Source organism: Ischnura elegans, chromosome 2 (assembly GCF_921293095.1).
Source record: "Ischnura elegans chromosome 2, ioIscEleg1.1, whole genome shotgun sequence".
NCBI lineage: Eukaryota > Metazoa > Arthropoda > Insecta > Odonata > Coenagrionidae > Ischnura > Ischnura elegans.
Genome location: NC_060247.1, coordinates 118713789 through 118737565, shown reverse-complemented (window position 1 = coordinate 118737565; position 23777 = coordinate 118713789). Strand labels below are relative to the sequence as shown.

At 39.2% G+C, this 23777-nt stretch overlaps 3 protein-coding genes and 1 non-coding gene across 8 annotated transcripts in view; 2 read left to right on the top strand and 2 right to left on the bottom strand.

Annotated features, from left to right (window-relative positions):
• Nucleotides 1-272: 272 nt before the first annotated feature.
• Nucleotides 273-354, bottom strand: Trnas-cga. The gene has a single exon. It is a non-coding gene; the product is annotated as a tRNA-Ser (tRNA).
• An 86-nt stretch (nucleotides 355-440) lies between these two features.
• On the top strand, nucleotides 441-4584 carry LOC124154501 (methylthioribulose-1-phosphate dehydratase). Its single transcript, XM_046528279.1, has 6 exons — nucleotides 441-744; nucleotides 836-930; nucleotides 1031-1191; nucleotides 1268-1374; nucleotides 3966-4168; nucleotides 4247-4584. Exons 1-6 carry the CDS (start codon nucleotides 706-708, stop codon nucleotides 4362-4364), a joined length of 723 nt encoding a protein of 240 aa, XP_046384235.1. The 5' UTR covers nucleotides 441-705; the 3' UTR covers nucleotides 4365-4584.
• Nucleotides 4585-10772: 6188 nt separating this feature from the next.
• On the top strand, nucleotides 10773-21151 carry LOC124154500 (metalloendopeptidase OMA1, mitochondrial-like). Of its 4 annotated transcripts, none has more exons than XM_046528278.1 (8): nucleotides 10773-11005; nucleotides 11120-11448; nucleotides 11559-11698; nucleotides 12867-13043; nucleotides 13723-13830; nucleotides 14833-15033; nucleotides 17943-18119; nucleotides 18197-18507. In XM_046528278.1, the coding sequence occupies exons 3-8, from the start codon at nucleotides 11663-11665 to the stop codon at nucleotides 18224-18226; spliced, it is 729 nt and encodes a 242-aa protein (XP_046384234.1). In that variant the 5' UTR covers nucleotides 10773-11005; nucleotides 11120-11448; nucleotides 11559-11662; the 3' UTR covers nucleotides 18227-18507. The 4 variants fall into 4 exon arrangements, 3 of the variants coding, with proteins under 3 accessions (XP_046384234.1, XP_046384233.1, XP_046384231.1); XM_046528277.1 differs by having other exon boundaries at nucleotides 10773-11022; XR_006863937.1 differs by lacking the exon at nucleotides 10773-11005 and adding an exon at nucleotides 20756-21151 and having other exon boundaries at nucleotides 11032-11448; nucleotides 18197-18552.
• LOC124154499 (zinc finger matrin-type protein CG9776-like) overlaps nucleotides 20853-23777 on the bottom strand; it is a 33660-nt gene continuing 30735 nt past the window's right edge. For both annotated transcript variants that reach the window (XM_046528273.1, XM_046528274.1), the window contains one exon: nucleotides 20853-23612. In XM_046528273.1, coding sequence (XP_046384229.1) covers nucleotides 21246-23612 — 2367 coding nt within the window. In that variant the 3' untranslated portion in view covers nucleotides 20853-21245. The remainder of the gene's footprint in view (nucleotides 23613-23777) is intronic.

The following is a 23777-nucleotide window of genomic DNA, read 5'->3' as shown; positions in this document are numbered from 1 at the left end:
TAACTTCCGCTTCAACAGACATCTTCCTTCCATTGGAAATGCATTTCTATTATTATAATAAATCGTATTCTTAACCATTTTACCGCATTTTTAGCCCTTTTACAAAATATCGATTTGTGAGAATTTTATTCACTTTAGCAAAGAAGGTCAAGTGGCCAGTAATAATATTTTTATAACGCCAGAAAAATCATTCAAGTAGTCCTTTGAAAATCACGCAACATCCCCATCCCGAATAAGATATTAAAATGCGACTCGAGCGATATAAAAAATACCGCTGTGGACAGGATTCGAACCTGTGCGGGCAAAGCCCATTGGATTTCGAGTCCAACTCCTTAACCACTCGGACACCACAGCTCAGAGGAAGAGGCATGATTTTTAGTTATATATTTGCACGACAGAAAATATGGTCGGGTAGTGATGACATATTTTTGGATAGAATTATAATGCGTAGAAATGATTAGTTTCCTTTCGTAAATCTGTTGAACTCTAGTATGAAGTAATGCCGCCGTGACCAAATGTGATATTTATTCGCTTGTTTCTGGCCTTGGTATGTGTACCTCGCAGGAATCTCGCGTGTCCAAGTCTCGTCTTAGACTGTTGATGTTTTGATATACATTTGCATTGTGTTGGACTTTGACACGTGGTTTGTTCTCCTTCTATCCCCTCGTAGTTTTTTATTCTTATTCAATTCGCTAAGTAGACAGTATGACGACGTCTTTAAAACACGATCCCAACTTTGATGAGGTAGGTAAGAATTTTCTTTGCGTCACTCAATGAAAGCCGTAATGTTTTGCTCTTTGTATTTAATTGACGTATTCCCATATTATATTAACAGGAACACCCAAGGAACCTGATTCCTCAATTATGTTACCAGTTTTATCATTTAGGTTGGGTTACCGGAACCGGTGGTGGAATCAGCATTAAGGAAGGGTAAATAGGAAATTTAGTCGCTCTTCCTTGGGCTAATAAGATCTCTTTAACTTCATTTACTGCTCCGAAAACGCTTAACATAATCAATGTTTATATCTAGGGAGCACATATACATTGCACCTTCTGGAGTTCAAAAAGAACGATTGGCCCCCGATGATCTCTTTGTTCAGGATATTACAGGCCATGATTTGGAGTTACCACCACCTCACAAGAAACTTAAAAAGAGCCAGTGCACGCCCTTATTTATGTGTGCTTATACTGGTTAGTTCTTTACACATCCATCACTACCTCTTTGTTTTCACTTACAATAACTTAACATCATTTACTTACTCTCTAGCCAGGAATGCAGGAGCAGTCATACATTCTCACTCAAAATCCGCAGTAATGGCAACAATGCTGTACCCTGGCAAGGAATTTAAAGTATCTCACTTGGAAATGATTAAAGTGAGTGTTGAATTAAATATTTAGTGTCTTTCTATATTTTCTTTTATTAAATGTTGTATTCATAGAAATGGGCCACACTCTTGCTTTTTGCTAACGATTTTATTGCAGTGATCAATGAACCTGGCGACCAAGAATTGCTAGTGACTAACAAGTCACAGTAAGTTTAACTTACCTTCAGAATTATTGTTATTTATTTCTATAAGAAATTGTGCTCATATCATCTACATGTGATGATTGTGTGCATTCAGATGATAGATGCATAACAACGTCTAAGGTATAGTTATTAATGAATTAGTGTACATGCATGTTTGGTTTCTCTTCGTTCTTTATATACTTTTCAGCTTTCTGTAAAAGGATCACCCTGGAAAACATTGACTCTGGCCCCCTTAATGTTTAGTCTAGTTAACATTTCTCCTTTGAGACTTAACTGAAACTGGGCTGACCCCAGTGGCGCAGCAAGGGGGAGGTTTTGGGGGATAAAACCCCCCTCAGAGCTCAGAGAAATTTTTAAGTTTAATCCGTCTTACTTAATTGGAATAGTATTACTTATAGAACATTGTTAGTATTGATGAAATATCCTTCCGAAAGCCGTAAAACTCAGCATTTTGAGCCATTAATCTTAAAAATTTTCTGGAGGAGGGCTCCCGCACCTCCCGCTTACCCTGGAGGGTATACAATACCCCACACGAATAAGTATTAGTTGCGCCTAAAACCCCCCAAGCCTTAATTCTTAGCTGCGCCCTTGGCTGACCCAACCATGAAACTCCATGTTCCATGTTTCTCTGCTGGAACTACTCAGAAATTGGAGCAAATCCAGGGGAGTTTTTTTTTGAGTGAGGTGGCAGTGCAGTGAAATGACTGGCCCACACCTTTGTACACGTAATGGGTCGGCACTCCTTTGCCTACTCAACTGATGCTCCCATACCTGATTTAAGGATATTCCTTTGCCCTCTACTGAGATCTCTCTTGTCTGGGGGATAGCACTGGGGTCATTTAATGTCAGATAGGACCAGGCAATAAGGACCAATAATGCCAGGCAAGACAGGTAAAGACTCATATTTAGATGAAAATTGCCAATTTTCATCCTTCTATGTAGGAATGTAACCATGTCAAAATTTTATTTTATATCTCTATGAGATTTTATTCACAACCATTCCATGTTTGATTGAAACTGCTGTTTTTCAATGGATGATGTCTCCGAAGGCCTGTTACTTCCATACGGAAATTGGCTCAGTCTCATTTTTCATCGAATTCTTATAAAAATTTGCAGGTCAATTTAGTTGGTGTGAGAAACTCAAGTATAAATTAAAAAATATCCTTAGGAATATAGAATATTCTCTAAGCTCATGTTTCATAAGATTTTAGAAACTTTTATGAAAAAACATGGTTTTATAAAATAGCAATTGTTGACCAAGGCAATGTGTTAATCTAGCTAAATTCTTTTCTAACAATAGGGTAGTTTCCTTAATCAAAGAAAACGATAGGCATTGATTGCGATTCGTTACCCACCATTAGTGTATTATATATACACAAATTATTTGGTTTTTGAAATACCGGTTTAGACGAATGGCAAGGGTCAAATTTTATCCTCATTTGAAAAAGGCCAGATTGGTGCCCATGCGATTCCACTCCACGTGACGTCACAGGGACCTAGTTTCTACACGAGAGGATAGGAGTTATACATCGTCTGAGGTTACCAATGGATGCATGAGGCACAGAGCTCAGGGAAACATGTCTTAATAATCACCTATTAAAACTGGCTAAGGTCGGAAAGTTTTCTTCGTTTGATAAGGTATTAATAAACCTATTTTAAGCCAAGCGCTACCATTCAGCAAGGTACTCAGCTATCCGCTAGCATCCTGCGTCCTATCAGCGCTCAGAGTCTCGATCAAGGTCACTTCACAAGGAGAGAGGGGGAACCAGAAATGCGTCGCGTGGACTTTCCTACTTACGCGTCGCGTTTTTGCGCGCTTGAAATTTTTCACTTTTCATTTAATCGCGAAAAATAGATATCGTCATTTAAAAATCTAAAAGCGCGAAATACGTACTCCAGGAGTAATAATCTTTCGATTTAGGCAATAAAAAAATAATAGGAAACCACCCTATTGTAAAGATATGACTCAGCATCTGTAAAAATAAAATATGTGGCTTTTTCCTTGCTTTGTCGTTCAAATTTACACTCAAGATTTCCTTTTCATGAGTATGGTAGTTGGTGTTAGCCCTTCATACTAATGTGTTGAAATGTTTTTTTCTTACTCCACCGTTCTATATGATTAAGCAAATAATCATAGCATGAATCTAATACATAATGAATTCAAAAGTAAAAAATATGAGTTTGTCATGTGCAGGTTCTATTTTTTTTCATGAGAAGGAAAATATACATAAAAACACAACATTTTAGAGAGACTGTAGCTCTTACTATTATTGCTGGGGACGAATTGATTGGCGTTTTCCAGAACGCTCAAAATACAGGAAGTATGAGAGTTGAGATGAAGTTACTTCATTTGGTATCGATAAACACCATAAAAATGTGGTTTAAAGATTCGCACAATGTGGTATTTGCTAATGAATGAGTTCTTTTTGGATTTTAGGGTATAAAGAATCCTAAACTCGGGAGGAACTATAGGTATGATGAAGAATTGGTTGTTCCTATCATTGAAAACACTCCTTGGGAGGAAGATCTAAAGGACAGAATGGCCAAAACTATTGAAGAATATCCAGCGACATGTGCTATACTGGTGCGTCGTCATGGAGTGTATGTTTGGGGTGATACTTGGCAGCAGGCAAAAACCATGTAAGTTATTAGCCATCAAGTTGAGGCTCTGAAGTTGACTATATGGATGCCAGTATATAACTGAAAATATTTTCTCAGGGCGGAATGTTATGATTACCTGTTTGACTTGGCAGTCCAGCTTAAGAGTCATGGCCTAGATCCTTGCAGCCGCCCAGAGGATTATGAGCTGAAAATACAGAAAAAAGAAGAATCATGAAAGTTTTTCGTTGATATTAAACAAATACTTATTCCTATGTGCCATTCAATTTTTTAGCCAATTTATGATTTTACTATTTACTAAGAAGATATGTACAGTGATTAATTGATATCATGAATGAATGCACATTCTTCATAGAATGCTTTTTGCTGAAAATTTTTATCTTGTGAAAAGTTTTTCTACCAATAAAAAAAATGCACGGGGGATGTGCACATGAAAATTCTGTTTTCATTGTCAGTGATATTGGCCACTGAAGGATGTTTTTTTGTGCAAGCTTTTGCCGGCCTCGGTGGCGGCGGGGTAACGTTCTCGCCTGCCAAACAAGAGGTCGCGGGTTCGAGTCCCGCCTGGGTAGGTTTCCCCGGTCCAGGGCATGGTCGTTTGTGCACGTTTACTTGTTACATTTGTTGAACACCCCAGTGTAAAATGGCCAATAAGAGCTGTATCTGGTGGTTTGAGAATAAAATAAAAATAAAATAAAAATATGTTTCTTAAAAAAACCTGAGTTTCGCATGTATGTACTTGGAATGGCCTTGTCGACCAATTCCATGTGGTCTGTGAATTTGTTCACACTCACAAATTCAGTCTAGATTTATTTATTTCACATACCACCAAAAACAGCACTGTTTGGCCTTCACATCGAGGTTGATAACATTTAATCCTTTTACTGCCAGCCCATTTTGGGTGGGATGTGCGAAGACCGCCAAGGCTATTTTCCAGAATTTGCAAGATTTCAGATTTCAAATTATTTCAGCTACTTAATTTTATTATTTATGGGGAAACCATCTTAGTAAGCATCAGAGATAAAGCACACGTGTGTAAATGAGACAGCAGCCATTGAAGAGGCAACAATTATGAAATTTATAAAAGTGAAATAAGTCGGGCTGATAAATCAGTTTTCGCACAAACAGAGAGGGCCAATATATAGGCCCGGTGGCAGTAAAAGGGTTAGCAATCAAGCGTGCACAAACATCCATGCCCTGGATAGGGGTACCCAGGCGGGGCTTGAACCCACGACCTTTGATTTGGCAGGCGAGGACTTTACCCTGCGGCCACCGAGGCTGGCAATCATATGGCAGATCATGGAAGGAGGAGGAGGATGGCCAGATCATATGGCTATTATCACTGTAGACATTCAGGGATCATGAAGCCACAGCTTCCTGAGGCTGAAACATTTAATTGAAGCTATCATTTTAACACTCAAATTCCTTCATCGTCATCACCGAAGTCATGATCCTAAGATTGACTAGAGAAAGCTGTTCATTGAATTCTTCCATCAGTTAACATTTTCACGCTTATGTATTTCTTTTCATTTACATCCATCACCATGTCGTCTATGTATCTTGTACCAGGTCTTCCTTAGCTACTCTTTCCGTTCACTTGACCTTAAGGCATGGCTAAGTGAGCAATAATTTATACAAGTTAATTTTTGTATGCATGAATGAATTTGGAGGAAAGAAACTAACATGAACGTATGAAACAAAGTGGAATTGAGTCTATTTTCTGGTCGTGCATTCATATAAGTTGGATGGCTACACTGTACATTTATGTGGTCGTACATTTAGACATTAACTCGCACAGGTTATTGTACTGTGTAACCAGGCCTTAGAAAATTTTATTTAACAGTGTTCATAATTTCCCATGATGTGGCCTGTGACATTTCCCTGTGTGACCAATTGTATTTCTGCATCTTCTTAAGACTGTATCATCTACTTCTCCTTTCATCAAGTTTATTTTCATCATTCCTCAGTAGCACCACATTTCAAGAGCTCAACTGAGATTTTTCTGCAGTAGCCATCATCCATGACCCACTGCCATTGAGAAATATACTGAGTATGGGTTCTCATGAATTTTTTCCTTACTTCTAGGCTTGTATTCACATTTGTCCAAAGATTCTTTTTGTAGAATATCCTCTTCACTCTGGCTATCCTACTGATTACTTCCTTGCTTGTTACTTGGCTTCCCAAATGATATAACTCTTTCACCTCCGGTTGTTTCCATTGTGCTCAGAAAATGAAATGGAAAGTGATCATTTGATTTTGTTTTTAAATTTACTTGGCTGGACTGTCTTTGTGAAATATACTCAAGCAGCAAGCTAGGAATATCTTCATTTCTTGAACTAAAACATTTCCTCTTACCAGATAAACCCTCAAGCGGCAGGAAACATATATGTATAGCATACGGATAACTACAGGAAAAACATATGAAAACGTTCATCCATCATTTCTTACCTGCGCTCCCAGGCCCTCTTAATCTTATTAGCCCAAACACTCTCTCAAGGATGGAACTATTTGCAACCCTTCCTTATTACTCAAACCAGTTCCTCTCCTGACATATCGTCCTGGCTTAGATTCTTACTGAACAATAAGTAGCTTCCTTATCTCTTCCTTCAAGCTTACCTCGATATCATATGATGTGCTACATGGACAGTTTTGGGTTTCTAACACACCGGATGAAAAAACACTGTATGGCAAAAATATATTTATTATTATTTTGTGACAGGGCTGGAACAATGTATATGAAAAAAATTAGAGTGACATATTTTAAGTGAATCATAGTACTCTATGATAACAATTATATATGTTGGTATTGCTTAATGAGAGGGATGTCATCCATGAATGAAGTCCACACCTACCTTTCGATCCCTCTGGCATCAACTCTGTGTTGAACGTGTGAAACATGAGGGAACAGACCCGACACATTTGTCATTTCAACCGGTTATGATGATGAATATTTTTGTGCAATAGACATGAATGAAAAATAATAGTTTTGTTCAGGAGCAGATCCAGGATTTTTTCTGAGGGGGCACAAGGGTCTGACAGGTCCTCATATTTGAGATTAAAAACAAAATACAACAATTACTGTAATAATTTCTTTAATTTCATTTGCAAGTTATTCATGAATATGCATATTATATTAAATCATTGAGGTTCCATAATAGGGAACTTGCATACATTTCAGATATAATCAATAACCCCAAAATTATATAAAAATATATGTTTGCATACCTCGGTGAAAGTTTTTTTGTTATTTTATGAAGTGGTTTGCGATATTTAATGCATCAAAGTTCACGAGAATTTTCAAATGCAAGTGAGAAGCGAAAACGCCCGATGATTGGCTGGTAGAAAAGTGACGTCATAGTTCAGTACGAGGAGGCACGGCCATAGTACTTGAATTGATTACATGCGATGGCGTGGTTATGATTCATTTATTGAAGTGCAGACGTATCGGAGTTGTTCAGTGTGACTTCAGGGCTATTATTTGATCTATTTTTCCTCCATTGAAATCGATAGATTGCGTAAAGATGAAGGAATATGGTTATTCTTAGGCTGATCCTAGCAAGCTTCCTGTTACTGATTCCATCATGATAACAGGGTATTTTAGTGAAACTGTAGACTTCGTCGGCGCGGAAAGTCGATGTCGAGAAATGGTAAGGTAGCTGATGTGCATCTGAAATGTTTTATAGTTCATAAAAAAGTAAGACTTGCGTATAATATTGGCGAAAGCGTATACTCATGTGAAATGTGTATTCTTTTGGCAGTCCGGTAGAGTCTTATGGTGAACTTATTTCCACCTCGAAGCTGTCGATGATACTTTCAATTTAAAAATACCTTGCCTGGAGGGCGACAGGAAGCTCTGAGGAAGCCAGACTATTAATTTTTCAATTTAGTAGCGATAATACAGACGAACTTCCAACACAATGTACCATCTTGTGACTCAAAACCCCGAAGCCACTTCCTATTCTGCAGAAAGAATCGGTCAATCGCACTTCGATCAATATAATAAACACAACGTCTTCAGGTGTTAATAAGTTACTTTTGTAATGAAATCCTTCCTAAATTAGCATTAAAATGTGAATGTTTTCCAAACAGAGTCTTTTATACATTTTGGGAGCTTTTCTCACGATATATCTGAAACCTACTCTAAAGGGGGGAGCTAATCTTCATTGCGATCGGTTGTCACTTAAAAATTCCGTATCGGAAATCCTAGAGGGATGACCTTCGACGATGACCATGATCACCTGCACTCTCACTATCACTAGAACCCGTGGTGAAAATATCATCCCAATCCTATTTCTATTTGGTTTTAACTGGGGAAAGAGCAAGATAGAACTCCACATTCTTTGGGCAACTTTGGGTTTGACTTTCCCTCAAACACCCTGTTTCCCCTATGGTGCGCATCAGTCCTACTTCATACGATGGCCTGACAACCTTTAAATGGATCCTTTGTTTATCCTGACAACCAATCGAAATTGCTGATCCACACATGTCTTCTTCTTATCTCCACAGTTTCCAAATCAAGGGCCGCGGAACATTCCTCTTGTGACTCAACTTTTTCTGAAAAGCAAGCCGGCGTAGAATAAAACCAAAGAATGCTGCGATTCATTTTTTGTGACCACCTCTGGATTCCATTCTTTTTCCATCTACAAATTCCTTTATCTTTCGGGGTAAACTATGGGACAAGATAATGTTTAAATATTTTCATTAATTTATAACAAAATAAAAGTTCTAAAATTACCCAAAAGTCATTTTATTAATCCGCACTGATGAGTGTAAATTAATGTGGAAGATGAATGCTGTAGACGTAGTAGTTTTCCTTAGGTTGAGTTGCAAAGTTCATGAAATTGACAAAACTGCTAATTTTTCGGTGCGCGGAGTCATTTATTGCACAGGCCGTGTCTACATTTTTCAATTTTTTTTGTAATAAAATAAATCAGAATTTAGGATAAAATTTCCTTTAAAATGACGTATAGTTCACTATTATAGCATGCAGTGAAGCCAGGATATAAATTTGCAAAGTACAGCGGCACATCATTTTGACGCCGACAGTAGAAGAAAACGCTGTCTTATTGGCTGGCACTCGAATGCATGAGGATCAACGTTGCTCTATATTTTCATATTTCCTCCCTTGATTTTAAACATCATGGAATTTTCTATGTCCTTCCGTAACTGAAATTGAACAAGTGCCATAAATAATTTGAGTCCATCGTAACCATCGAGAAACACCTATCTCGATTTTTGTTGTGAATTTGAGTTTTTATTCTACGGCGGCCGAATTATCGAAAAATCTCAGTTTCAAGTTATTCAGTCAATGAAATATGGAAATATTATTTATATTAAAGCTATCTTCGCTCACATAGCACACGGGTTTATCATTCTGTTTATTATACTCTTATTTTCCGTAACGCTCATCCCGACAGACGGCATACATTGAGGCTTTTCTTCTAATTTCCTCCGTGGGAATGCAGACGAAAATTTTTTCTGGGGTGTTATTGCACAGAGGAGCAATGCACCACTTGTAATTTTTCCTTACTTCACCCATGTCCTCCTTAAAACGCAACGTGGCTCTTCCAAACCTGCAGTTTGGGCTTGGATCTTGGACTCCTACTGAACTATGACGTCACGGCCAAATATTAGTGGGGGCGGTATTTTTTAGCCCGCGAAACTCGGGAGACTTTTGGGAGTCATTTTCTAGTGTATAAACTGAATTTTAAGCGGAAAAAAGTATATTGCGGTACTAAGTGTTTACTGTAGTATATCAGCATACTGTTTATAAAAAGTATGCAATTTCCCTATACACAAAATAAAACGAAATAAATGATAACCGTGTTAAAAATATTGTCTATTTTTTAAGCGCCTGGTCACATGCCCCCATTCCTCCGGCTATGGTTTTGTTACAGCTACTTTACTATAAATATTGGTATTCCAAAGTCATTTGCCTAGAGTGGCCACAACTTTTGGATTAGTGACTTTAGCTCTGTGCCACAGTCTAAACAACTGTTCGCACTGCAGTGTCAATGTCTAACGAACGATTTCACATTTGACTTCTGTTAATATCTTGTGAGTTTAAAAATCTGCTTATTATTGACCAATTTTAGATTTTATTTTGGTAGGAATAATTAATGACCCAGACATCATGAAAAAAATCGACTCTTTCATCCATTATCAGGTTTCTAAACGATAGCAGTGGGAGATTGCAAATTGCTAGCGGCTGCGAAACAAATATGCATAATAATTTACCATTGGCATCATAGGCGGATCCAGGGGGGAGGCACGGGGGCACGTGCCCCCCCCAGATCCTCAAAAATATGCATGATTTTTAATATGGTCCCATTATCATTGCGTTCGTTTTGTATTACGAGGTATCCTTGTGCCCCACCCAGAACAAAATCCTGGATACGGCCTTGCTTGTGCCCCTCCCAGAAAAAAATCCTGGATCCGCCCCTGATTAGCATAGATATATTAGTTTCTTTTCAGTGCGAACGTAATTTCAAATGATCTCTCGTTAACCGCCATGGCCTCCAGCACGCGCGATCGCTGTTGCTTGTTTTGAGGCGCGATAATTACGACATGATTACGACGATTGATTGCTATTTCAATTTGGCAGGATACATTAGAATCTCGTGACTGGCTATACGAAGTTTTTTTCAATGAAATTGTAAGTTATTGAATTAGCCTGCATTTTTTGAGGAAAATAGTAACCTCACTGGATAGTTGGGCAAATTATTTTTCGTAATAAGTAGTTATAAAAGGATACAAAAACTCATCCAATAAAAAAATTCTGAAGCACAAACACCAAAATGAAAATACCGTGCGATAGTTGGCGATCACTGTTGCTGTTGTTGCTAGCGTTTCGGTGATGTAAATAATCGTATTGTGTATGAAAATTATGAGTAGTCAATTATCAAGAAGCTGTCATTCCGTATTTACGTTTCTGAAATATTCTAATGGTGGGCGTTCCCTTTTTTCTCCGAGTTTCCGCCGCAGCTTCGGTCATTTTCCAGTGAATAGATCTTCAATTTTAATCAAAGAAAATACTTTAATAACTACAAAAATAAAAAAAATTCGGCCAATTTATCATAATGATGGAGTTTTCAGTGTGTCTCCTAAAGTAAGAGCTGAATTTCACACATCAAAAAGACGGCAATCAATTGGTCCTTTTATCTACGCTTTTTTCAAGCCATTGGTTAATATTTTTGGGATCATCGTTGGAAGGAGATTCAAATCTAGGTGGAGCGCTCTAACACCGGAAAGGAAAGCCAAACTTTTGGACACATTGAAATCTAAATCTCTACATATTTCAGGTGGGAAGTGTGTAAAATTAAAAAGTTTGAGTGCATTTAATGTGATGTCACTCCTCTAAAAGTCGCTGGTGTAATATTCAGAGAACTAAGCATTTCACTTTTTCTCTCAGTTGGTTGTGGAATTTTTGGCATTGGTTGTTGTATTTTCTACTTGAGTCACCTCTCAGATGCACCCATAACGCGAAGAAGAAGATTCATTGTGTTCTCAAAGAACATGCTGCTTCAAATCTCTGATATCCAGAACAAATTTGTAAGTATTTAATGTCAAAAGTTCTGCCTCATCCTATTTTTCTCAGAAATTTAAATCAATGACAGTCAATTGGTATATCTGTTCATATGCTTAGTATGTCCAAATAGGCTCCTGCACGATTACCATTTATGGTTTAAAGTTCTGGTAGCATAAATTCAATAAATGAGAGATTCAGGACCTAAGTGCAAGGACAATATTTATTTTAATATACCATTTTTGATGGGTTTTAAGAGCTATATGTTAGCTATCCTCGTAGAGCAAATCGATACCTCGACTGCACTAACGCTCATAGGTGGATCCAGGGGAGGGGCATGGGGGCACATGCCCCCCCTCAGGCCCTCAAAAATATGCAAGATTTTTAATACGGTCCCATTATCATTGCGTTCGTTTTGTATTATGTGATATCCTTGTGCCCCCCAGAACAAATCCTGGATACGGCCTTGCTTGTGTCCCCCCCAGAAAGAAATCCTGGATCCGCCCCTGCAAACGCCCACCTAATCAAATCCACTCATCTAGTAAACCAACAATATATGAATGCGCTCAGCTGGCAGTAGCCGGAGCATAACCACTCAACTCCAATTCTCGATGCTTTGGAGTTGAGTATTTGTGCTTCCGCTACTGTCAGCTGAATGCATTCGTATAATTATTGGACTAGATGAATGGGCAAAAAAACATTTCAAACAAAATATGGGTGATAAGAGAAAAAACACCTAAAATTCATTTGTTGATGATAACACTGGCCTTGGTTGGCTAAGGTGAGATGAAATTTGGATTTCCCTGAAATTGGCCGAATTAGTGAAGTTATAATCGATTTTGACATCATCTTATTTTGTTCATAATTGGTTATAATGGTTCATTAATTGATGTATATACATATTTTTCTGTGATAAAATCAAGTTGGTAGTTCATGTAATCATTCACTCCACCTGTCAATTGGATCACTTGGTCCTCGACTGATAGATACTGGACTTTGTGATCTGTTCTTAGAAAATGCAATTGTTCGTATAATTGACTTTCATTGTGAAGAGGAAGCTCGTGGCTGGGAGTCCCTCCACGAAAAAGGCAAATGGCAAGAAAGAATCTGTGATGTGAGGGTAGTAAGGAGCTGCAGCTGTGGTTGCTAAACATGTATATAATGATTCATTTTGCTTAATTTCTGTTTCCACAGCTGCAAAACCTACATGACACAAAAATGCTCCCACCTAATAGTCTAGCATACATTAAAGTGGACAGAATAGTTAAATCAATACTGGAGAAAAACCAAGATATACCAGAAGTAAGGGATGTTCCTTGGTCAGTGCATGTAATCAATGACCCTCTCCATAGAAATGTGTTTGTATTACCAGTAAGTATCTATTTAGTGAATTTATGATATCTAATTGTTTTAACCAAATAAAATCAGGGACATTAAAAACTTTACCTAGGAATGTGTCACGTGGTATTCTCAATATCGCAACAATTTTTTGAAAGGGTTATAAAACGTTTTGTGCAGTAGCTGCCAACAGGAGGCTGGCTCTTTTTTATGCAGACCTTTATCCACCTTTCAGAATCCTTGATCAATATTTGAAACTAGAACTTGATTAATATGTAATTCCAAAAAAATGTATCATCTAAGTAAATGCACTAATGAAAAGTACACACAAAAAAATCAGTAAGAATGTGTTATGCCTTTTAAAATCACACTGAAAAACAGTATTTACTCATACCTGTGACAGGGTTAACCTGAACTTGGATAAATTATGAAAAATGCCCAATCCATACTTCCACATTTCATAAATTGTGGGTCCCAGTTCTCCCTGACGAAACATAACAAGTAAGGTTTCAAAACAACGGATCATAATTTGAATAAATGTATAACAGATTCAGGCTTCAATTGGTGGAAGTTAGACATTCAAATAAATGCTATGATCTTTATGATTAATTCTACGATGCTTAAAATAAGTGCTACGATCTTTTATTTAAATATGAATAAATGTAGCCCAAAATAAAAAAACTCACTTGTTTATGATATGTTACTTTTACAGGATGGAAGTATTTATGTTTTCACTGGAATACTAGATGTTTGCAAAAATGATGATCAACTAGCTTTTGTGCTGGCTCATGAAATATCTCATGTCGTCATGTCACATGTGGTAAATAATGTCTTTTTTACATTACGTATCCCAATAATTCTGAAGAGGGGTGACTCACCATTTTTTTAAATTTTTACTATTTATGATGATCTTATACCACAAGTACATACTAAAACAATATTTGTTTTCTGTGGACTGACTCGAAGTACACTCTGCAATTAAGTACATTTTTTCAATTAATACAAAGGGCAAGATGCTCATTTATTTTGTTTTCAACATCAAAAACAAGCAAATGCAATGATTCAAATAATTTCATACTATGAGTGTAAGGGGTAGAGTTCATCAGCTTGCATAAAGAGGTGATGGCATTGTGATAGATCACTTAAGAGATAAGAGGATCCCCCTCTTATAGCCTTCAATATTACATCCTACTCCCAAATTTGACTTAATCAATCACAACAAAGGTGTCTGAACAACCAATCATTTCCAAAAATTTCTGTGGTTGAAAAAAATCACCAACCTTCTAGGAGTACCAGATGATAACGAATTAGGCTCTTAACCCAACATCTTTTTTGATGATGGAGCTGGAGCTGAAACACTAAGAGTTTCATTAGGGTTTAAAGTTGTCCCTGAGAGACAGTTCTTCCTTATGGAAAGCTGCATGCAGCTTAAGTAAGTGAATTCTCCAAGCTAAGACAGCCTAAAGAATCCTTGATAGAGTTTCTCTGGACTCCCTCTAAAGCATTAAGTCTTCTTCACGGCTTTATGACTCACACTGGAGCCAAATCACAGTTTAGTAAAAATCAGGAATGTACACTTATTTTCCTTATGGAATACCAACAAGTAAAAAACAAGAACAATGAAAACTGCAGTCAAGTGAAACTAGATAAAAGAAAGTATTCAAGCACATTAAAAAATACTGAGTCATTCTACTTCACTTACCTTTAAGAATTGAGATGACTGCCAATTAAAATGTTAATTTCATATTCAAAAAGAGTAAGGATAACCTTAACTCATGGAAATCACCACAGATTTAATCTAATCCAATTTATCCTCTCGCAGGAGGAAAACATTTCAAGGGGCTACTGCATGGAGCTGTTTATTTTGATGCCAATAATTTTATTTTGGGCAACTATGCCTATAGAATTGGCTATAGTATCCCACTGGCTTACAAACAGAATGAATCATTTCATGATAACACTGCCATTTTGTAGACGTACTGAAATGGAGGCAGACTACGTGGCATTACAACTCATTGCAAAGGTATGTGCATTTCTCGCTTTCACCAGTCCATATTGAACACTAGACCTTTTTGATCAATAATAACATGAGAGCAGTGCCCAATATATTAAAGTAGGGATATGAATGACACAAGCTAGAAAATCAGTGCATTTGAACTGAGCCATAAATATGGTGACTAGATTTTCACAAGATTCTTTCATCACTGTCAAAACTGCATTTCAGCATCTTCATACCTATATGTATCATTTTCAGTGATCATATATTTTTCATCAGAATTAAAATATGAAATTAAATAACTATAAATGAAGGTGCGTATGGGTTTCCAGGCGCTCCAGCCGCGTTCGTTGGTTTTGGGTGACGACGGTTTCGAGATCCATCCTGCTCCCGTCTTCAGGTCGAAATGGAGAAGCTTAATTTTCCGCCGAGTTATATAGCGTGGCCCCTGGGCGCTGATTGGCCAGGACCCTCTTCCATGTCTTATCGATCGGGTAGCCGTGGTCTCTATTGAAGTTCTTCGTTTTGTTTATCTCCAGGGCTTCTCTTATTTGCCGTGGGTAGTAACGGCTCTCCTTTACCAGTATTCTTGCCTTGTCGAACTCAATGGTATGTCCCGGCTCACTCCATGCGTGTTCTGCGATGGCTGACAAGTTGAACTGCTTCTGCCTCATGGCTCGGGCGTGTTCCTTCATCCTTGTGGCCATCCCTCAACACGTCTCTCCTACATACGATTTCCCACATGAGCAGGGCACTTGGTAGACACCCTCGTATAGCTCCTGTGGGATTTGGTCTTTCGGCCCGGGCACAGCATCATGGATCTTGGTCACAGTTGAATCGGGTGACCACGTCATGCTTTTTGAGAACTCTGGCGATCCTCTCCGAAGTCCCTGCGATATACGGGATAGTCAGTTTCGCTGCTGGTGCCACCGAATCCTCCTCAGTGGTGTGGCGTTCCATAGGTGGCCGGGCGTGAAGCTTGGCGACATTTTCGGCCCTTTTAAGGACCATTTTCTGGTTGTATCCATTCTTGCGTAGAGCTGTGGTCAGGAGTCTTTTCTCGGATTCCAGGGAATCGGCGTCAGAGACAGTGAAGGTGCGGTGGAGTAGAGAGGATACCACAGAGGCCTTTTGGGCGGGATGGTGGTGTGACATTGCGTTTAGGTAGCGGTTGGTATGAGTGGCCTTTCTGTAGACGGCATGTCCAAGACTCCCATCACCTTTCCTCCTGACCATGACGTCCAAGAATGGTAGCTTGCCATCTCTCTCCTTTTCCATGGTAAACCGGATGTTTTGGTGCCGACTGTTGAGGTGATTAAGGAATCGGTCCAGTTCTTCTGTTCCGTGGGGCCAGATAATGAATGTATCATCAACATACCACAGCCATATTTTAGGTTTCTTGCCGTAGGTGTTGATGGCCTCCGCTTCAAACCTCTCCATGAATAGATTGGCCACAATAGAGACCACGGCTACCCGATCGATAAGACATGGAAGAGGGTCCTGGCCAATCAGCGCCCAGGGGCCACGCTATATAACTCGGCGGAAAATTAAGCTTCCCCACTTCGACCTGAAGACGGGAGCAGGATGGCTCTCGAAACCGTGGTCACCCAAAACCGACGAACGCGGCTGGAGCGCCCGGAAACCCATACGCACCATGATCATCGCCGCGGAAACCTACGCAGGAATTTAACTATAAATGAACCCATAAATCACAGTAATGCAATCATGTTCCCTAAATCAGTTCTAAGCTGCTAAAATGAAATATATACGTTGAAAACAACCACAGGAAATAGGAGTTGAATTGTTTAGAATAGTTGGAGCAAAATGAAAATGGGGAGGGATCATGGTCCAAGGCTAGTTGTTTTTTATTCCTACCCCGTTAATGGTGATGAAATTCACTGTAATTGCCATGAGAAAATATTCCCTCAGACCGAGAATCTTGTTATGCACCTTTGGCTTTCCAATGCACACTCCACTACGCTTTCCAGATTCCCTGATTCTCATGGCAATTCACCGTTCGGCTAAATTGAGTCAACGGTGACAGTGATTCAACAGTGCAGTAGTAGATGGAAAAAATGCCAGAAATCAGAGGGTAAAAATGCAGCCTGACTGGGACTTGAAACCAGAACCTCCTGGTCGCCGGCCAGGTACTCTACCAGGACGCTTAGATTTACCATGATTTTGGCAGGGGTTTATGCACAGAAAACTCCCTTTGTTTTGGCCCACAAGAGAAACCAATTGATGGCACTGGGGCAGCTCACCACTCACCAATAGAAGAAATGGACAAGGACATAAGAATGAAAGGAAAGATACACACACAATAGCTGGAAACAGACAGGAACATAAAGTAGATGTAGTAGAGATGGAGTAGTGTTGAGAACGTAATCTAGAGGACTCTGTGTTTTCTTAACTTCTAGCACCATTAACCTCCATAAATTGCCGTGAGATTCAGGGAACCTGGATGACATAAGTGGTCAGTGTTGTGGCCCAGAAAGCCAAAGGCCCAATTTTTTTAGATCCCAGTCCAGGGGAATTATTTCCCATGACAAATAACGTGAATTTCACTGCCGTCATTTCCAAAGGTTAGAAATACATCATACTTACTGCCATGCAGTGTCTTAGCGTAGGTATGGGGTTCAACCATTGGTAGTGACCTCTTTGAAGTCCAATTCTTTGGCATTACCATCTATGGTGAACCATAAGGGCCTAGCATCTGGCACCCTGAACCTCAGTAAATTGTCAAGGGAATCATGTAACCTGGATAGCTTAGTGGTCTGCAAAGTAACCCGGAAAGCCAAATGTATGTGGTTCCATTCCCATTGGAGGGGAATTTTTTCTCATGGCAATTATGTATTGTAAAAAGGCAAAAAAGATGATTAATTACTGGCTTCATTTTGAGCTATTAAACCAAATTAGGCCCCATGGCACCCTTACAGGCTTGTTTTGATGTAAGAGAATCGAGCAAATTTTGGAATAACATGGTAAAAAACAGTGTTAAGGATGCCCAAATCCCACCAGCTGAATGGCTGTCCACCCACCCTCAGTATGCCAAGAGAGAGAAGCTATTGAATGACTTAATGCCAGCTGCAATCAGATTAAGGCAATTCCACAAGGTAAAGAGAATTTTTCAGATTTGATCATAGACAGTGTAAATCACATATTTTTCAATGAACCTTATCGTATTTTTCAGTGTCCCCCTTTAAGAGATGATAGGTGGTAACTTGGCATGCATTATTGACAATGTAAGCAGACAAGTCCCTATTGCAACCAGAAACATGAAAGAAAAACGAGCAAAAATGCTCAAGTAGAGTTTCACCAACTCTTGAAATGTTGTGTCAAAGGCTATGACACACAATTCAACAATGGGATTTTAATGGTGACATTTTCACATTAAAATGCTAATAAAATGGAAATTGATACCACTTAAAATCATTCACAAAATGCAAATTAACTGAAAATAGCAAATTTACAACAAATTTTTGGGGAAATTTTGGCCAGAAAGTATGAAAAAAGGAAACATCAACCAAAATGAAGGACCAACTTCAGGTGGGATACTTGGCTGCTTCTTATTTTTTTAAAGCAATGCTTACCCTAAGCTCACAAATTTGTCCATATTCCCAACATGTAACATACCTGAAACTTGGCATAGTGATGCTCACCTAAAATATTTATGAAATTTCAAATATATATATATTATATGTATATATATACTACTTCATTCATTCACACGGCGCCTTAAGCGCAAACATACGTATAAATTCAGAGGTGAGGAAAGAAAGGGATAGGAACATTTAATGGAAAAAGGACGAGGACAACGGTGCTGTGGTAGGTGGAAAAAAAGCCAGAAATCAGAGGGTAAAAATGCGGCCTGACTGGGACTCGAACCCAGAACCTCCTGGTTGCCGGCCAGGTGCTCTACCAGTTGCGCTACCAGGAATGTATATATATATTAATATTATCTTACAGAGATTTAATACTGAATATTCTTGTTGTTATGATTTACTGAAACATTTCAGGGAGGTGATGCTATAAATCCATCATAACAAATTAGATTAAAACAAAAATAACCAAATTTTGTTCCCACCAGTGTAATTACATGGGAGAGGCGAGAAAAAATTGTTAACCTTATCATAATTAACGTATTCTAAGCATGATTGCAAACGAGAACTTAACAGCAATAGCTACCCTGTCAAAAATGAATGTTTCTCCTTAACCTGGAAAGTTTATGAACAATTAGTGCTAATACACACTTATTGTAAATCCCATACCTAGTCTTCCATGTCCTCAACAGTCTTAACATAATATTAAATGTGAAGAAAGTTTTAAGATTTAAATTTAACTTTTTCCAGGAGATCCCATAGGATTTCCACAAGGGCAATGAGATAAAAAAAAGACTCGAATTATGCAATTTTCTACGTAAATGAATTGTTATATCAGATACTTTCAGCCATTCCATAACGATTGATAGATAAAGGGTGGGTTTATTTTCACTCATGTGCGTGTGAGTAAATCATCATCATCATCTATATTGATCCGATAAATTGGTACTCTTCTGAATCATTTAATCCTTACACCCATTCAAAGAATTAAACTCAAATATGCAGAACGTAATAATGATTTTCCAATCACCAGAAATGCAAAAGTTGAATGGGCTTATTAAAATGGTCGACTAACCATGAAATATTTACAGATTACAGATGCTCTCGAGGTAATATGTATTGATGAAGCAATTATGTACCTAAATAATGAGGTCATTCACCCAGACCACAGATTGCAATTCAATGAAAGAATTTGGTAAATTAGAGGAAAAGATTATTTACAATGAAAAAAAAAACTCTTCATTCAGCCATTCTGTTATAAGTTTAAAATAAAAAACGAGAAATTTTCTGCCCCCTTTCCATGTGTTGGTGACATCATGTGAGTTTCAGTTCATTTTGTTCAGGGAGAAGTGTTCATTGAGTTAAGGCATTACTCACACGAGTTTAAGCAATAATGAACCAAAAGAAGCTAAGAAGTAGTGACCCCTTTCGGCAGAAGTGTGTGATGTTACAAACATATCCTCTTAAAATAAAGTTTTTTACCGTGTATCTTTTGCTCATTATTTTTCAAATGAAGGAGATAACTGCATTGAAGAGGTAAATTACAGCTAAAAGCAAACATGATGTGTGATTTTGGATAAATCAAATCTATAGGGGTAATAGAGTCTTTTTATCACTAATGGTCATCATACCACTACAGAACTGATATCCAAATTTAGAGTCACCATAAAAATTTTACAACTAATATCAATGATTTGATGTTTTTAGGCTCGGATATGATAACATCAATTTGATGAACTCACATCCAGCAGTGATTACATCAACAATCATTACACTATAACCCATCTATTATTTGTTAACAGCTGATTATGACACCCTTTTCTTGTAATTAAAAATAGAGATGATGGATGGTGCATCAATCAATTTTAAACCTTTCCTGATTTAAAATTGGTATGAATTAAAATGAATTTACATTCATTAGTTAAACGTAGAATAAAATTCTTGCTCCATCCAACAGGAGTAAAAGTATGAAAATTGAAAAAAGAAAGCTAATCTGAAGTAATAAATAGAGAACAAAATAGATGAAGTCACAGCGGCAAAAACAGAGTAATTCAATTTAGGCAAGTATTTACAGCTAATTAACAGTTGGCATAGAAAAAGATATGCCATTATAGAACCATAATACTGATGCACTAATTTCTCATCTGCAGGATACCAAATCATGGAAGACAAATTTTGAAGACAGCTAGATTTCAGACAGAAATCTTCGTAATCCAGAATTTTTCAAGGATTGGAAAAAAGACAGCATTTTATGGCATTTAAATGTGTAATTCACGTATCATGGTTGGTTGACATTCACTTGAACATTCAAAATAAGCAGTTGACACATTCAGACCTATACTGAGACATGAAATTATAACATGCATAAGTAATAATTTCATAGCCATAAGTAAAAACTTTACGGGGCCGAAAGGCTCTCAGAGCCATCTCTTGAGGGAAGCGTCAAATATCCTTCAAACCTGATTTGTACACTTGAAATATTTTACACGGTAAATGTAAACGAGATGAATTTTTTAGTTTTCAAAATAAAAAAATTGTATTTCATACGCATAACAAATTATTACTCACTAACATAGGAAAATAAGAGAAGACAACTAATTCACTTTTCCAGTCACTAAGCGTGGAATTATGTGAGAAAAGTTACGGATATGGCCTCTGGGGAGCAAATGTCTGTGCAGCCATATCCTCTGGGTCAATGCCAAGCATGGCCAACTCGTCTTCCCCCATCTCCATGTACTTCTTCCGCGGAGCCTTTTCAGGGGCCACTTCAGGAACTTCTGGCTCTCCCGCTGGCATCTCTTCGCCAGGCATTGACATACCCTCATCCCCTCCCTCTTGAACCATGGGCGCCATCTGCTGGTGCTGTTCCATGGCTCCCACCATCTGCTGCTCCATCGGGTTCGCCCCCATCACTGGTCCCGACATCAGGACTGCGGGCGGAGCACCCATCGCCATCTGGTGCATGGGAGGCGGCATGTGCATGGGGGGTGGGGCAGAATACATGTGGTGGTGAGCGGATGGGTCCATGGGTCCATGCATGCCGTGTGGGATCCCATGTGGCATCGGCATGCCCATGTGCTGCATCATGGCGTGGGGGTCCGTACCGTCCTGATCGCCTGCTTCCCCTACCCCGGGAGGAGTGGACACACCAGGGGGAGCGAGAGGGTTTTGTTCTCCCATGGCAGATTTCTCTGGGAACAGGATGTTCAGGGCGTCCTGGAAATCTTTCGGCAAAGGGATTTCGTCTACCACCTTTTTGGGTTTGGTCTCACCCATCTCACCTGCAGGAGTTTCTGCCATGGTGCCAGGGGGCATAAGCGCATTTCCTGGCTGAACCGATGAGAGCCTTACCGGGTTGCACAACTGAATTTGAACTCCAGAAGGTTGGTCAAAACTTGTTAAGAGCTTTGGTCCAGAACTCATCTCCATCAAAGGACCAAACCTTGAAACTTTGGTCACAACTGGAGCAACACTTGTTGGAGCTTCTGATCCATGCATAAGTAAATTAGGGTTTGCCTCGGAGCCAGGAATGCCAGATGGGGGGATATCTTGTTTCAAACCATCTTTTGAAGCTTCCTCGTCTTGCATGTAAGTGCCATCTTTTTCTTGACTGTCACCCAGCTCTGTATCGGAATTATCATCGTCAATGTCCATATCCTGAACTCCCTCTATCTTCCCCATTTCTTCAGAACCACCATCCTTTCCACCTTCATGGGAGGGTGATGAACCAGGGGCCCCACCTTCGGCATCTGCGTCATCTTTCCCATCCTCTCCTTTTGATCCCCCACCTGGCCCCTTCTTCTTGGCTATGTGCTTGAGAAGAGGCATCCTTCCAATGAATGGTAATTTCGTCTTCGACAAATTTGGATCAGGTGGGGGTTTCTTAGGTGCCTTCACCGGTTTTGGCTCTGGTTTCTTTTCTTTCTTGCTGAACGGATCAAACTTTTTCTCTAGCTCTTCAACTTTGGGTGGAAACACTTTCTCATCCCTCAAATCCCGCTCTGGCCTAGAGTCAGACCTGAAATCACCTCTCTCCCTTCTCCTATCCTTGTAAGAGTCATATTTTTTGTCATACCGGCCTCTCCTATCAGGTGACCTTCTCCTAGGTGATGTGGAGCCGTATCTCTTGGAGCGACCACCCCTCTTCCTCTCTCGACTTCTTTCCCTACTGCGATCCCTGCGATCTCTCTCCCGATACCAATCTTTATCAGGGCTTCTATCTCGGTCCCAACTCCTGCCTCTTTCATACCTGTCATGCTCTGGCTTTGCCTTTTCATCCATCTTCTTTGCTTCGCGATCGTTCTTCTTATCCTTCTCATCTACCTTCTCCTCATCTTTTTCCTTCTCTGCCTCCTGCTTTTGTTTCAACCTGTCCTTAATATTACTCAGCAACTGTCTATCATCGTCTGAAATAGTTGCAGGTGCTTTAGGCATCCATTCTTGGAAACTCTTCTCGTCCCGGCGTGAAGATGCACTTTTCTGCACCTCACCTTCTTCCTCTGAGTCACCAACCTCACCTTTCACCTTTATTGTTCCCTTACCTGGTTCCACAGTGGTCCAAGAGTTGCGACCAGCCTCATGCAGCCCCATTTTGGGCTTGTTCCTCATTGAGACTCTTATACTCCGACCTGTCTTCACTTCCCCCTCTTCACTCTCAGAACTATCATCTCCACCAAGCACAGTTCTGGGCTTGGTTCGATGAGCCACACCACCCAAGGCCGTTGTCGTTGGTATCCTAGTGACACGGGCTGGGGCAGCCACGACTTCAGCCCATGTTCCTCCCGATGACTTGGCCTTCTCTTTGGGAGGCATCTTGGGCAATAATGGGCCTTCCCTTTCCTCTTCAGAGTCATTTTCTTCTTTCACTTTAGATTCAAAATCCAGAGGCATATGACCCTTACTTGATCCCTCTCGGATGTGAAGTTTCTCCTCATTTTTACGCTGAAAAGCTTGCTCTCTTTCAGCCAGCCACTCCAACTCCCACTTAGGGTTCTTATCAGTGAAATCCTACAAGATTGATGAAAAAGAAATTAAAATTTGACAATAATAATCCCACTGATTATCACACCAAAGCATAAGGGCCATGATGATTTAATGCTTACCAAAAGAATACCAATAAAAACAGAATATTAACGAAGAAAAAAATGACCAAATGCATAAGGCGATTAAATT

Bases quoted from the DNA above. Each gene is read 5' to 3' on its own strand.
- LOC124154501 (XM_046528279.1), top strand. From the start codon at position 706: ATGACGACGTCTTTAAAACACGATCCCAACTTTGATGAG. The intron at 1,192-1,267 runs GTTAGTTCTTTA...CTTACTCTCTAG, and splicing joins ATTTATGTGTGCTTATACTG to CCAGGAATGCAGGAGCAGTC. The intron at 1,375-3,965 runs GTGAGTGTTGAA...TTTGGATTTTAG, and splicing joins CTCACTTGGAAATGATTAAA to GGTATAAAGAATCCTAAACT.
- LOC124154500 (XM_046528275.1), top strand. From the start codon at position 11,034: ATGAGTAGTCAATTATCAAGAAGCTGTCATTCCGTATTTACGTTTCTG. The intron at 11,449-11,558 runs GTGGGAAGTGTG...TTTTTCTCTCAG, and splicing joins TAAATCTCTACATATTTCAG to TTGGTTGTGGAATTTTTGGC. The intron at 13,831-14,832 runs GTAAATAATGTC...ATCCTCTCGCAG, and splicing joins ATGTCGTCATGTCACATGTG to GAGGAAAACATTTCAAGGGG.